Source organism: Colobus angolensis, unplaced genomic scaffold, assembly GCF_000951035.1.
Source record: "Colobus angolensis palliatus isolate OR3802 unplaced genomic scaffold, Cang.pa_1.0 Scaffold77, whole genome shotgun sequence".
NCBI classification, from domain to species: domain Eukaryota; kingdom Metazoa; phylum Chordata; class Mammalia; order Primates; family Cercopithecidae; genus Colobus; species Colobus angolensis.
In genome coordinates this window covers 3,167,430-3,180,028 of record NW_012121487.1, presented here as the reverse complement: position 1 = coordinate 3,180,028, position 12,599 = coordinate 3,167,430, and the positions used below count along the sequence as shown (strand labels likewise).

At 52.3% G+C, this 12,599-nt stretch overlaps 2 protein-coding genes across 5 annotated transcripts in view; one reads left to right on the top strand and one right to left on the bottom strand.

Moving 5' to 3' along the window:
- Nucleotides 1–1,505: 1,505 nt before the first annotated feature.
- LAMTOR2 (late endosomal/lysosomal adaptor, MAPK and MTOR activator 2) lies at nucleotides 1,506–5,297 on the bottom strand. Of its 4 annotated transcripts, none has more exons than XM_011928384.1 (4): nucleotides 5,071–5,297; nucleotides 4,603–4,765; nucleotides 1,948–2,037; nucleotides 1,508–1,700 (listed from the first exon to the last, which is right to left on the bottom strand). In XM_011928384.1, exons 1-4 carry the CDS (start codon nucleotides 5,136–5,138, stop codon nucleotides 1,644–1,646), a joined length of 378 nt encoding a protein of 125 aa, XP_011783774.1. In that variant the 5' UTR covers nucleotides 5,139–5,297; the 3' UTR covers nucleotides 1,508–1,643. The 4 variants fall into 4 exon arrangements, with proteins under 4 accessions (XP_011783775.1, XP_011783774.1, XP_011783773.1 ...); XM_011928382.1 differs by having other exon boundaries at nucleotides 1,513–1,737; nucleotides 5,071–5,256; XM_011928385.1 differs by lacking the exon at nucleotides 1,948–2,037 and having other exon boundaries at nucleotides 1,506–1,700.
- A 266-nt stretch (nucleotides 5,298–5,563) lies between these two features.
- UBQLN4 (ubiquilin 4) overlaps nucleotides 5,564–12,599 on the top strand; it is a 30,840-nt gene continuing 23,804 nt past the window's right edge. The window contains exons 1-5 of the mRNA XM_011928507.1: nucleotides 5,564–5,597; nucleotides 8,188–8,339; nucleotides 8,717–8,934; nucleotides 9,508–9,770; nucleotides 11,391–11,549. Coding sequence (XP_011783897.1) covers nucleotides 5,586–5,597; nucleotides 8,188–8,339; nucleotides 8,717–8,934; nucleotides 9,508–9,770; nucleotides 11,391–11,549 — 804 coding nt within the window. The 5' untranslated portion in view covers nucleotides 5,564–5,585. The remainder of the gene's footprint in view (nucleotides 5,598–8,187; nucleotides 8,340–8,716; nucleotides 8,935–9,507; nucleotides 9,771–11,390; nucleotides 11,550–12,599) is intronic.

The following is a 12,599-nucleotide window of genomic DNA, read 5'->3' as shown; positions in this document are numbered from 1 at the left end:
GGGAGGCCAGGAGTTTGAGAACAGCCTGACCAACGTGGTAAAACCCCGTCCCTACTAAAAATATACAAAAATTATCCAGGCATGGTGGCAGGAGTCTGTAATCCCAGCTACTCAGGAGGCTGAGGCAGGAGAATTGCTTGAACCTGGGAGGCAGAGATTGCAGTGAGCCGAGATTGCGCCATTGCACTCCAGCCTGGGTAACAGAGCAAGAGACTGTCTCAAAAAGAAAACAGAAACCCACTTGGCCTGCTTTTCCTTCAGAGCTGGTAGGAGGGTACATTGGAGGAACCAGAGTAAGGGATATTGGACCAGGTGCTGATAGAATGCCAGTCACCCTGCTGCAATGCAGAGCTGTGGGAGCTGCATTGTGGCCACAGTAACTTCCGCCCTTCCTTGACAGCCCAGGGCCTGGGATGGGCAGTGTTTCTCATCTTGGGTGGAGCTGGGACTTGAAACCTACCCACTTCTCTGGGATGGATTCCTTTATATGGCACTAGGGAAGGGGGCTTGTAGCTCCCTATACAGACCTGCTTTAAGGATACTGGGTAGGCAGAGACCTGGGGCAGAAACAGACAGCTGGAGTGAGTGGTCTGAGTGTAGGAGGAGGATCTGGAGATGAATGCCTTTGGGAGGTCTGGGTTACTTCTACTCCCTGAACAGGACCTGAAGTCTCACAGCAAAGGCATCTTGACTACAAAGGGTTTCAAGATCTGGGGAGGGTCTGTGTAAGCACATGAACACCTGGAAGACGAGGAAAGGGATGGCTTGTTCTAGGCTGTTAGGGGAAACCCTCCCAACCCCAAGAATAGAAAAGGCACTCACTGGCCAGTTGAAGTGGTTCATATCTGTAATCCCAGCACTTTGGGAGGCAGGAGGATGGCTTCAGCCCAGAAGTTGGAGAACAGCCTGGGCAACATATTGAGAACTCATCTCTACCAAAACAAACAAACAAACAAACAAAAAAACCAAACCCTAAAAAGCACAAAAAACAAAAACCCCAAAATTAGCCAGGCATGATGGTGTATGCCTATAGTCCCAGCAACTCTGGAGGCTGAGGTGGAATCACTTGAGCCCAAGATATTGAGCCTGTAGTGAGCTGAAATTGTGTCGCTGCATTACAGACTGGGCAACAGAGGGAGACCCTCTCAAAAAAATAGAAAAGGCACACATCCCCCAAACCTGGAATGATAGACACTAACCTCCCAGGGCCTTTATATTCTCTATGCAACACAACCCCCACCAGACCCTTGCTCCTCTGAGCTCACTCCCACGGTTTTGCCTATGAGGTGGGTAAGACTCTGTTCTGAGAGGCAGGGTCTAGGTGAGGTTACACCATTGGTGAGGACAAGGACTATTTGGCGTAACTGCTAAGAACCATTGTTCGCCGAAGGTCATGATGAAGGGGTGGGTAGAAGTCCATCCTTGCAGAACATGAGGAATCCCAGAAGCAATGGCTGCTTCTTCCTATCTCCTCTGATTCCTCCCATCCAAGAAAGTAGCCAAGACACATGACAGGAATTAAAGTTTATTCTTGGAAAAACCCAAGTCCCATCCTCCCCCACTGTCTAAGAAGGTTCTTCTAGGAGGCCCCACCCCTCCAAATGGTCGTTTCTCTTTTCTGACCCCAGCTTCCACCAATGCCATTAAGATGCCGCTACTTGGGTGAGGGGCTCCTCCAGGTACTGCACCAAAGCCTGGGCCTGCAGAAGGAGAACAGAAATCAGTCCCGCACACGGCCTGGCACTAGGGACCCCAAATCCAGGTCTGCTCCCAGTGCCATAGGGAGCAACCAGCCCCCAAGCCCCACCTGCTCTTGGGAGCTGGCCCGCACCAGAAACGGACTGAATAGACATGAGGACTCTAGAAACAGGGTCCTGGTGGGACTGGACACAGTGCGGGGGCACAAAGGCTGGGCCCAGGGCTGTGGAGGGATGGGCACATACACACCTTGGCCTTGAGCATTCCAAAGCCCACGGTCTCCTTGGCATACATACACAGCAGAAGGTTGGCCACTCGGGTGATGGCTACACGGCCCTCCTGGTGGGGGTGATATGATGGGATGCGATGTTCTGCTTGGCACCATTAGCACCCTCCCTCCCCAAAGGCTTCTCTGGCCCCAAAGAGACTATATCTTCCTCCCATGCCCTGGGCACAGCAGGAGGTTCAGCAGAAAAACTTTTGGCCACAGTCCTGAACATGGGGTTCTGAGCCCCGGTTCCAGCCTCAGTACAGTCACCTACTAACCATGTTACTCTGGGAAACTCAGTCTCTCAGAAACTCAGTTTTTCTTTCTGTAACCCCTACTTCATCCCAGTTGGTGAGGGTGCTAATACCATGAAATTTCATCTCTGCTCACAGTTGACCAAATGAGTGATGTTATTACTATGAGCTCACCCCACAGACACTGAGAGGGACACGGGAGCAGTAACCCAACTGATATTTCTCCTCTTTTCTCTTGGTAGTGTTTTGCAAATTGCAGGTTTGACCCCACAGTTAGGAAATAAATTAAGAAGGTTGATCAGCATTAAAAAAGAAAAAAGAATAAATGAAGTATATTACATGTAGTAAGAAAAGTATTGTTTCATGACTTTTGTTTTAGTGGGTATATGTGTGTGTTGAGCTGTGACTTAAAATGTCTTTCTTAAAAAATTATTTCCTATTTATTTATTTTTTTAAAAAGTTTTTGTAGAGATGAGGTCTTGTTAGGTCACCAAGGCTGGTCTCAAACTCCTGGCCTCAAGTATCCTCCAGCCTCAGTCTCACAGTGTTGGGATTACAGGAGTGAGACACTGTGCTCAGCCTTAAAATGTATTTATTTATTTATTTTTTGTTTTGTTTTGTTTTTGAGACGGAGTCTTGCTCTGTTGCCCAGGCTGGAGTGCAGTGGCGTGATCTCAGCTCACTGCAACCTCCGCCTCCGGGTTCAAGTGATTCTCCTGCCTCAGTTTCCTGAGTGGCTGGGATTACAGGCACACGCCACCATGCCTTTTTAGTAGAGATGTATTTTTAGTAGAGACAGGGTTTCACCATGTTGGCCAGGCTGGTCTTAAACACCTGACCTCATGATCCGCCTGCCTCAGCCTCCCAAAGTGCTGGGATTACAGGCATGAGCCACCACGCCGGCCCTTTAAAATATATTTCTTATGGCTGGGTTGTGGTCAAAACGTTTGAAAGCTATTTCCTTATAGCACCAGCTCTAGGCATCCAGTAGGAGTCTTATGTTGAACTAAAAATGGCATTGGTTGTGCAGGGGGTAGGGGAGAGTAGGCAGTTGAGTTACAATGAAGATCCTTCCTGGAGAGTTCACCCTCTGGCCGATTTGAAAAAAACAAAAGTAAGTTCAGCAAACTTTTACTAGGTATTTATTCACTGTATGCCAGGAACCAAGCACTGCACTCCCTGCCTCTCTGACCTCATCTCCTACTACCCTCCTCCATTCCCATGCAACTCCAGCCATACCAACCAACACTGTTGATCCTTGAGCAGGCATAATTCTGCCTCAGGGCCTTGGTACTTGCTGTTCTGTCCAAAATATTCTTCCCTCAGATAGCCACATGGCTTGTCCCCCACCTTTCTCCACATCTTTGATCAAATATCACCTTTTCAGTGAGACTGTCCCTTGACACATACGCCCAACAAACTCATACTCCTTAACTTCCCTGCTTTCTCTCCATCGCAATTTCAATACCTAATATATACTACATATTTTACTTATTTTACAAAATGTCGCAGGGCACAGTGACTCACACCTGTAATCCCATCACTTTGGGAGGCCGAGGTGGGTGGATCGCTTGAGCCAGGAGTTTAAGACCAGCCTGGGCAACATGGCAAAACCCAGTCTGCAAAATATCCAAAACTTAGTGAGGTGTGGTGGTGCATGCCTGTAGTCCCAGCTACTCGGGAGGCTGGGGCAGCAGGATCACCAGAGCCCAGGGAGGTGGAGGCTGCAGTGAGCTGTGATCGCATCACTGTGTAAGATTTATTAGGGCTGGGGGTTTTGTCTTTCTGTTTGCTGTTTTTTTCCCTAGTCCTGAGAACACTGCAAGGACCTAAGTACTTGTTAACTGAACAGATACTAGAAAGTTCACAGTCTAATGGCGACTTCCCCTTTCTGGACTTCATTTTCCTTTCTTTGTAAGCTCAACGGGTTGGACTAGGGTCTGGAGACTGCCATGGTTCTGTGAGTCGGTGAAGCTGGGATGGCAACACTTTGTGTTTGCACGTCATTCTACTGTTTATACCCATTATTTCATCTGACCTTCACAACAACCCATGAGGGGAGCGGAGAGAGGGAAATTATTGTCTTCTCCTTAGACATGAGGTAAGGAAGCTGAGAGAGATTAAGCGACTTACCCAAGGTTCCACAACTGATAAGTGGATGGCTGAGACCAGAACCCAAGTCAGACCTCTCAGGTCCAGGGCTCCTTCCTCACCACCACTTGATGAATAGGGTCCTGCCTATTACAAATGCTGCTGCAGACCAACTCTTAGTAATCTTCTGGAGATCCTGTCCCTGCCCCTCCAACCATCCAGGATGGGGTCCAGGTCGCCCCCTTGGGATCCCCTTGGGGGACAGGGGAAGTCTGGCTCCCTTCTCCATACCATGCAGTCCATGAGGATGAATTTGAGATTGTCTTCATTAAACGCTTGGTTCCCGTTCCGGTCGTAGGCGGCCCAGATGTTACTGGCTATGGCAGCGGTGACCCGGGCGTCAGTGTCCCCGTAACCAGAGTAGGCCAGCAGTGATCCCTCGTTATTCAGCAGCCTGGTGAGGGGCGGGGAGGGATAACGATGTGCTCAGCGAGCGGAGTAAAACGTCTGAGTTTCCATCTCAAGTCCCACCACTGGCACATCCAGCAAGGCTCTGGGCTGAGTGTGTCCCGGAACGTGCCCTAAGCACCCAGCACACCGGCTTCCCTTTTCAAGAGGGGACCACCCGGCCGGTACCCCCAGCCGCTGCCCCCTCTGACGCCTCCTCCCTTCCTGGCGATCCTTCCCCATCCCTCCCTCAGGGAGTTGCGCGCCGCGCCACTGCAGCGCGCGCCGCTGGGGTCGGTGGTCCGCACTCACAGGGTGCTCTGGACGCCTCCAGTGTTGGCTTGGCTTAGAACCTGGGTCAAAGCCTTGGGGCGCAGCATGCCTACCGCTCCTAACCCTGGGCTTTTGCACCCAGATCCTCCGAGGTGCCTCCCGCGGGCCGCTGCCCGCTGCTTCCCGTAGTCCCGTTGGCCTGCTCCGGGATGCCCTGGGAGTTGTAGTTTCCTTGCCTGGCTATTGTGGTTCCGACTCAGCACCGCCCCGCCGCGGGGGTCTCTGGGAATCGTAGTTCCTCGTGACCTCGCGAGGCACCCTGGGAAGTATAGTTCGCCTTTCCAGGCGGACCACGCGGTTGTGGGGGCGGAAAAGAGCGGGAGTGAAAGGACAGCTGCAGCGCTGGAAGGACATTTAACCCCTTCGGGGAGAAAGGAATCAACGTGTCCGCTTGGCAGTCCACGATTCAATAATTATACGACATCCTCATATTTGTCAGGCACGCCTTTGGTTACTTTCAAAACAGTTTTTTCCGTTATGCACAATTCTGTGCGATGAGGCGAGAGGTACTATTATTATCTTGAGGAAATCAAGGCTTTGAAAGGCCACGCAGCCAAAACCCAGCTCCCTGGAACCGTTCTCAACAGACCATTTAAGCCGCGACCCTCGGGACTATAGGGTCAATCCCAGAGCTGAGATCCTAAATGGACGTGCTTGGTGGGAAAACCCAACCTCCAAGTCGGAAAAGGCCCCTGGCCTGGAAGGGACTTGGGGCTTCCAAGAAAGACCAAGTTATCACAGGGAACGGAGATAAAGCGGAGACACACAAAGTCCTTTGTCCCGAAGCAGTTAGCCGCGGAGGGGGCGGGGAGGCTTTGGGCTGGAGGGGACGGCGGCACGGCCGGCGGGCAGCGTTGGGCCGCGGTCTCCCGGGGGAGTTCGCCCTCGCCCCCGCAGTGAAGGGCACGCCCCTTCCCCAGCACAGAGCCTCCCCAGGAGCCCCCGCTTGGGGAGACCCTGGCCGGGTTCCGGACCTGAGGCTTGGCCCTGGGCGGACCCCGCTGCAGTGGCCCCCCCGGTCCGCCCGGGGCGCTGTGGCTGCGACTGGTCTGGAGGGGGCGGTGAAGCCTCGGGAAGAGGAGGGGAGAGGAGGGGAGGGGAGGGGGGGGGGGGGGAGGGGAGGGGAGAGGTGGAGAGAGGGGAGTGTTGGAGGCGCAGGAGTCGAGCCGGGCCGGCCGGGCGGGCGGGGAGGAGGAGGAGCCGGGCGGGCTGGCGGGCGGCCGGGTGGCGGCGGCGGCATGGCGGAGCCGAGCGGGGCCGAGACGAGGCCCCCCATTCGGGTCACCGTCAAGACCCCCAAGGACAAGGAGGAAATTGTGATCTGCGATCGAGCCTCGGTCAAGGAGGTAGTACAGCAGGCGGGAGGCCGGGGGAGCGCGGAGGAGGGGTCTGTGAAGAGATGGGGGCCTCCCTGACGGTCTGGCGTCCCGGAGGGCCCCGGAGAGGAGAGCTGGGGGCCAGCTGGGACTCCGAGGAGCTGAAGGAAAGGAGAGTCGGGTAGGGGGCGCCCTGCGAGGGGAGATCTTGGGGAGCGTGGCGCGTGTTGGGGGGCGGGTTTTGCCTTGTGGCCTGGGCTGGGGGCGTGGTGGAGAGTGAGGAGGGGACACCTTGCACCGGGAAGGGGGAAGGACCCTGGGCTTGAGGGGAGTGTGCCGGAGTGGGGGCCCAGGCAAGGTGCTAACCGAGAGAACGGGCCGGGGGCAGGCGGAGAGCGCCGGCGCCTACTCTGTGCCTCAGAGAACGCCCAGTGTTCTCTGAGCGACGGGGCTGTCGGGGGAGGATTTCCCTGTGCCCAGATCCTTCCCACTCTTTGAAATCGACGTGGTTACATTTGGTTCTCAGCTCTTCTGAGATTTACACGGTGTGCAGTAGGTGCTCAATAAAATCTCGTTGAATGAGGGACTGTTGCCTGTGCTCGCCACCCACTGTGGCCGCTCCATAATTTCCCATAGGCGGGGCTTAAGATAGGCCATCTGGTTGGAAGAGAGGGATCTGGAAGCTGCCTCTGCTTAACAAGTGCACTGTTTTTACTTAAAGTGTGTGTTGTTGTTTTGTTTTGTGTTGTGTTTTGGAGGGGCTGGTAGAATTTGGGAAGTCTAACTCCATCCTTGCTCCCTCCCTAACCACATAGAATTACTACATTTCAGGATTTAAATACTGTTCCCTGCAAAACTGAATTTGAAAATGGCTATCATTGAGAGACTGTATGTTTAGTTAAGAGCCTGGACTTTGGTGTCAAGACCTGAGTTCTGGTCTGCCTGTGGCAAGTTACCTTACCTCACTGATCCTCAGTTTTCTCATCTTTAAAATGGAGATAAGGCTGGGCGTGGTGGCTCACGCGTGTAATCCCAGCACTTTGAGAGTCTTAGTTGGGTGGATCCCCTGAGGTCAGGAGTTCAAGACCAGCCTGACCAACATGGTGAAACCCCGTCTCTACTAGAAATACAATTAGCCAGGCATGGTGGTATGTGCCTGTAGTCCCAGACACTCGGGAGGCTGAAGCAGGAGAATCACTTGAACCTGGGAGACAGAGGTTGCAGTGAGCCGAGATCGCGCCACTGCACTCCAGCCTGGGCGACAGAGCGAGACTCCATCTCAAGATAAAAATAATAATAAAATAAAATGAAGATGATAATTAATATACTATATCTTTAACTTGTAAATAGGTAGTGCTCAATAACTGACATCTATTTGTTGTAGTTGTTACGAGAATGCTGGAAATAGAGAGGAGAGAAAATTGGGTCTCAGAAGGCTGAAGGTCCAAGGCTGTTGAAGGAGTTGGGGTGGGGGGAGGCTGCCCTGCCTCACAGAGAACTAGTTGGAGGGACTGAAGCTGGGAGGCAGATGGCAACAAGAGCTTTCTCAGGTGGGAGACTCTGGGATGGAGCTGAGAGAAGAGCCTCTCACTGATTCATCTCCTTTGTTAAGAAAGGAGATGCTTATTGCAGCTGGAGGAATGGCATCGAGACTACAGAAAGGACTTCCCATGACTAGAGATGAGAGCAAGAGAGTGCAGAAGCTGTTGAAGAAGAGTCAGGGTCCCTGGTAGGGGGAGTCCAGGCAGCCTCCACAGTGACCTCTGCCTCTTGATCACAGTTCAAAGAGGAAATCTCCCGGAGGTTTAAGGCTCAGCAGGATCAGCTGGTCCTGATCTTCGCAGGCAAGATCCTCAAGGATGGGGACACACTGAACCAGCACGGAATCAAGGACGGGCTCACTGTCCATCTGGTCATCAAGACCCCTCAGAAGTAAGTTCAGGAGCAGAGCAGATCCAGCTTCTGATTGGGCCTCCCCATCTAATACTTTCTTACTCATTGCTAGACCGTACCCAGAGGGCCTAAGCTGAGGCCCAGGCAGGTAGCTCCTGGATGAATATGATCTCATCTCTAGGGGAAGGGAACCTGATTTACCACTCCCAGAATGCCCTGAAGACAGATAATACTAGCTCCTGTCTCCTTCTGCTGGTTTACTGACTGCCCTCTAGCCATCACTCCACTCCAGCCTCAGGGCTGCTAGGAGGGGGCTTGAGTTAAAATAGTAGTCCCACAGCAAGCACAGAGATTGTCGAGGTACCTTCCCTCTTCTAGTGCTCACTCCAACAGGATTCTCCTTTCTGTGTCCTCAGGGCTCAAGATCCAGCTGCTGCCACTGCTTCTTCCCCCTCCACACCTGACCCTGCCTCAGCACCCTCCACCACGCCTGCTTCACCCGCCACCCCTGCCCAGCCCTCCACCTCTGGCAGTGCCTCTTCGGATACTGGCAGTGGAAGCCGGAGGAGCAGTGGTGGGGGGCCCTCTCCAGGGGCTGGGGAGGGACCCCCCAGTGCTACTGCATCCATACTCTGTAAGCCCTCAGAGAGGAGAGCACACTCTTGTTTGGGGTTGGGGAGTTGGGGAAAGCCAAGAGGAGGAAGAAACAGGAGTTCCTGATCCTGGTCTGATGGGGTAGGGGACCTCATGACATAGAGTTCCAGACACTGATACTTGATTCAAGTTGGGGAAAAAATTAGTCTGAGGAGTTCTCAGAGGTGGGGATCATGGCTAAGGGTTAGGAGTGAGGGGAGAAATGGGGTTGGGGATGTGAGGAACCCTAGGTAAAGAGAATGGAAGACTGTGAGTCTGGGGAAAAGTTAGATCCAGCAGTAGCCAGATGGGCCACTCATTCAACAGACCATTGCTGGTTGCCTTCTCTCTGCTCAGTTCTATGTTTCGTGCAGCCTCAGCCTTCAGAGAGGCCTCAGTCTAGTAGGCTCACATTTTTTTGCCAGCAGTGGATCAGGGCTAGGCTGTGGGAATGATTGGAAGAGGAACATGTGAGAAGCATTTAGGGCCTGTCCTGGAGATCCAAATTCAGTGGCTCTGGCTAAGTGAGGACAGGGATCTTGTGGCAGACTGTGACCCTGCCCCCCTCCCACAGCTGGCTTTGGGGGCATCCTGGGGCTGGGCAGCCTGGGCCTGGGCTCTGCCAACTTCATGGAGCTGCAGCAGCAGATGCAGAGGCAGCTGATGTCCAATCCTGAGATGCTGTCGCAGATCATGGAGAACCCCCTGGTCCAGGATATGATGTCTAACCCTGACCTGATGCGTCACATGATCATGGCTAACCCCCAGATGCAGCAGCTGATGGAGCGGAACCCTGAGATCAGCCACATGCTCAACAACCCTGAACTCATGAGGCAGGTGAGTATGAGAGGGCTAGAGAGCTGGAGGACGCTGGTGCCCAGCCATGCCCTGCCCAGCCTTTCCTACTTTGTCCTTCATTGGTTTGTTCATTCATGTATTCAGCAGTTTTGAACACTGGAGGTACAGGGATGAAAAGACAGGCCTAGCTCTTCAGGAATTCCAGGTGTCACAGGGAAGTGGGACAAGTAAACCAGCAATTAGAATACAATGTGGTCAGTGCTATCATAAGGATAATCACGGAATCCTCTAGGGGCATAGAGAAGAGCTCCTGACCCTACCCTGAGGCTTAGAGGAAGCCTTAAGAAATGTCACCAAGCTGAGACCCAAAGGAGGAAAACGAACCAGGGGGAAAAAAAGAGAAGAGCATTCAGGGCCGAGGGACAGCAAATATAAAGGCCTGGGAGTGAAAGATAGTAGGTTGTTTGGGGAGCACTGTGGCTGGGCAGGGCCCAGTTGGGAAGGGAGACTGTTGTGATGTTGCTCTTTGGGAGTTCCAGCTCATGGTCCACTCCACCAGAGGATCAGAGTAGACCATCTTCCCAGCAGGGCTGTGGACACCAGTGTTGGACCCACCAGAAGATAACTTATGTAAGATCAAGGACTTGTGAGTGTTTTGTTCACTGTCTAGAACAGTGCCTGGTGCATAGTAGTCACGCAGTAAATATTTATTGAATGAATGAATTACAGGACAAGAGATCAGAGTTCTAGGAAGCTGGGCATATCAGTTATAAAGGTGTCTTAGAAAAGGCAAGTGTGGAGCAGATTTGGGAAGGAGAGGGAATGTATTCCAAGTTGAATGGGAACAAGTAGTTACACTCATTTTTCTGTGATGAACTCCCCTGGGGTTGACATAGCCACCCCTTATTGAGATTGTGCCATTGACTCCATAGAAGAAGGCCCCCATCCTCAGTGTTTCTCAAGGTTCATGCAGGCCAAAGACTTGGAGGTGGGAATTAGAGGGTGTCAGTAGCTTTATTCCAGCCTGAATCCTTTCCTTCCCCAACTTGCAGTCATTTACCAGGAATCACAGTATGATCTTGGACAGACCGACCAACTGACTTTGAACACTGTCTTCACCACTTAGTGACTGTGTGTCCCAGGGCAGCAAGTCAGTTAACATCTCTGAGCCTGTTTGCTCATCTGCAAAATAGGGACAGAAATAACCACCTGAGATGGTTATTGTGGAGATTATATGACTTGAATTCTGTAAACTACTTGGCCCTGTGCCCATATACAGTAGGTGCTCAGTAGATGTTAATTTTCTCTTCTGCCTCCTCCCCTTTCTTTCTGTGTCCCTTCTGACTCAGTTTCCTTGTGCACCCTGACACTTCTTTGGACACTCTGAGCCTAGGGGAGGGAAGCTGCTGCCTTCACTTCAGCTGGGATCATTGTTCTCCACTAGAAAAAGCCAACCAAAATACCCACAGGGAGGCAGGCCTGGAGGCAAGATTGCAGTAGAGGAAGGAAGTCCAGTTTATTCTACTTTCTGTCACTGTGGGGCAGTTCCTGGGCCCTAGTCCTGATCCTAACACAGACCCCCTTCCTCAAGGCCCACCCTTTTCCTAGTCTGGTGCTCCACTGGTTCCGGGGCCAATCTTGTCTCTCTCCCTTGATCAGACAATGGAGCTTGCTCGGAATCCAGCCATGATGCAAGAAATGATGCGGAACCAGGATCGGGCCCTGAGCAACCTTGAGAGCATCCCTGGAGGGTATAATGCCCTCCGCCGCATGTACACGGACATCCAGGAGCCCATGTTCAGTGCTGCCCGGGAACAGGTGGGATCAAGGGCCAGGGTAGTGGGTCGGGCTGTCTGGGCTCAATATTCCCTACCCCTACCCCAGGCAAACCTGGGTCTGCTCTTCTTTCTTTCCCCAGTTCCCTGAGGGGTGGGCCTTGGCTTGAAGGCAATTCTCAACAGTGCATATCCGGGGATGGTCCAATTTGGCATGGACAAAAGATAAGCAGAGGTCCTTGTGGAAGTGGGTGAGGCATAGCATCCATCCAAGGAACTTGACATCCTTCTGACAAACTTCTTGTACCAGGGGCTCAAAGGCCAGGTGGCAGGCCTGAGGTCAGACGCCAGCCCTGATACAACATGTCTCAAGTATGGTCCATGGATCACCTGCATCACAATCACCTGGGGAGCTTGTTGATAATGAGAATCCTGGTCCCCACCTTTGAGCTGCTTATTGAATCCATTTCTAGAGTTGGGTCCCAGGATTATACATTTTTAAAAATGCTTTATGAATCCTATTCAAATACACACACATCTTTTTTTTTTAAATCAATGTTGCCCTAACATGTTGCCATATATAATTTCAGGGCCCTTTGGTTTTTTATTTTTTTTTGAGACAGAGTCTTGCTCTGTTGCCCAGGCTGGAATGCAGTGGCACAATCTTGGCTCACTATAACCTCTGCTTCCCGGGTTCAAGCAATTCTCCTGCCTCAGCCTCCCTGGTAACTAGGACTACAGGTACATGCCACCACGCCCAGCTAACTTTTTGTGTTTTTAGTAGAGATGGGGTTTCACCATGTTAGCCAGGATGGTCTCGATCCCCTGACCTCGTGATCCGCCCACCTCGGCCTCCCAAAGTGCTGGGATTACAGGCGTGAGCCACTGCACATGGCCATGGTTCTTTTTAAAAATTTAATTTTACATGAAACACATTCTATGTTTGTATGTTTGAAATTTCAAAAGTTGGCTGGGTGCGGTGGCTCACACCTGTAATCCCAGCACTTTGGGAGGCCAAGGCGGGCGGATCACGTGGTCAGGAGATCAAGACCATCCTGGCTAAAACAGTGAAACCCCGTCTCTACTAAAAATA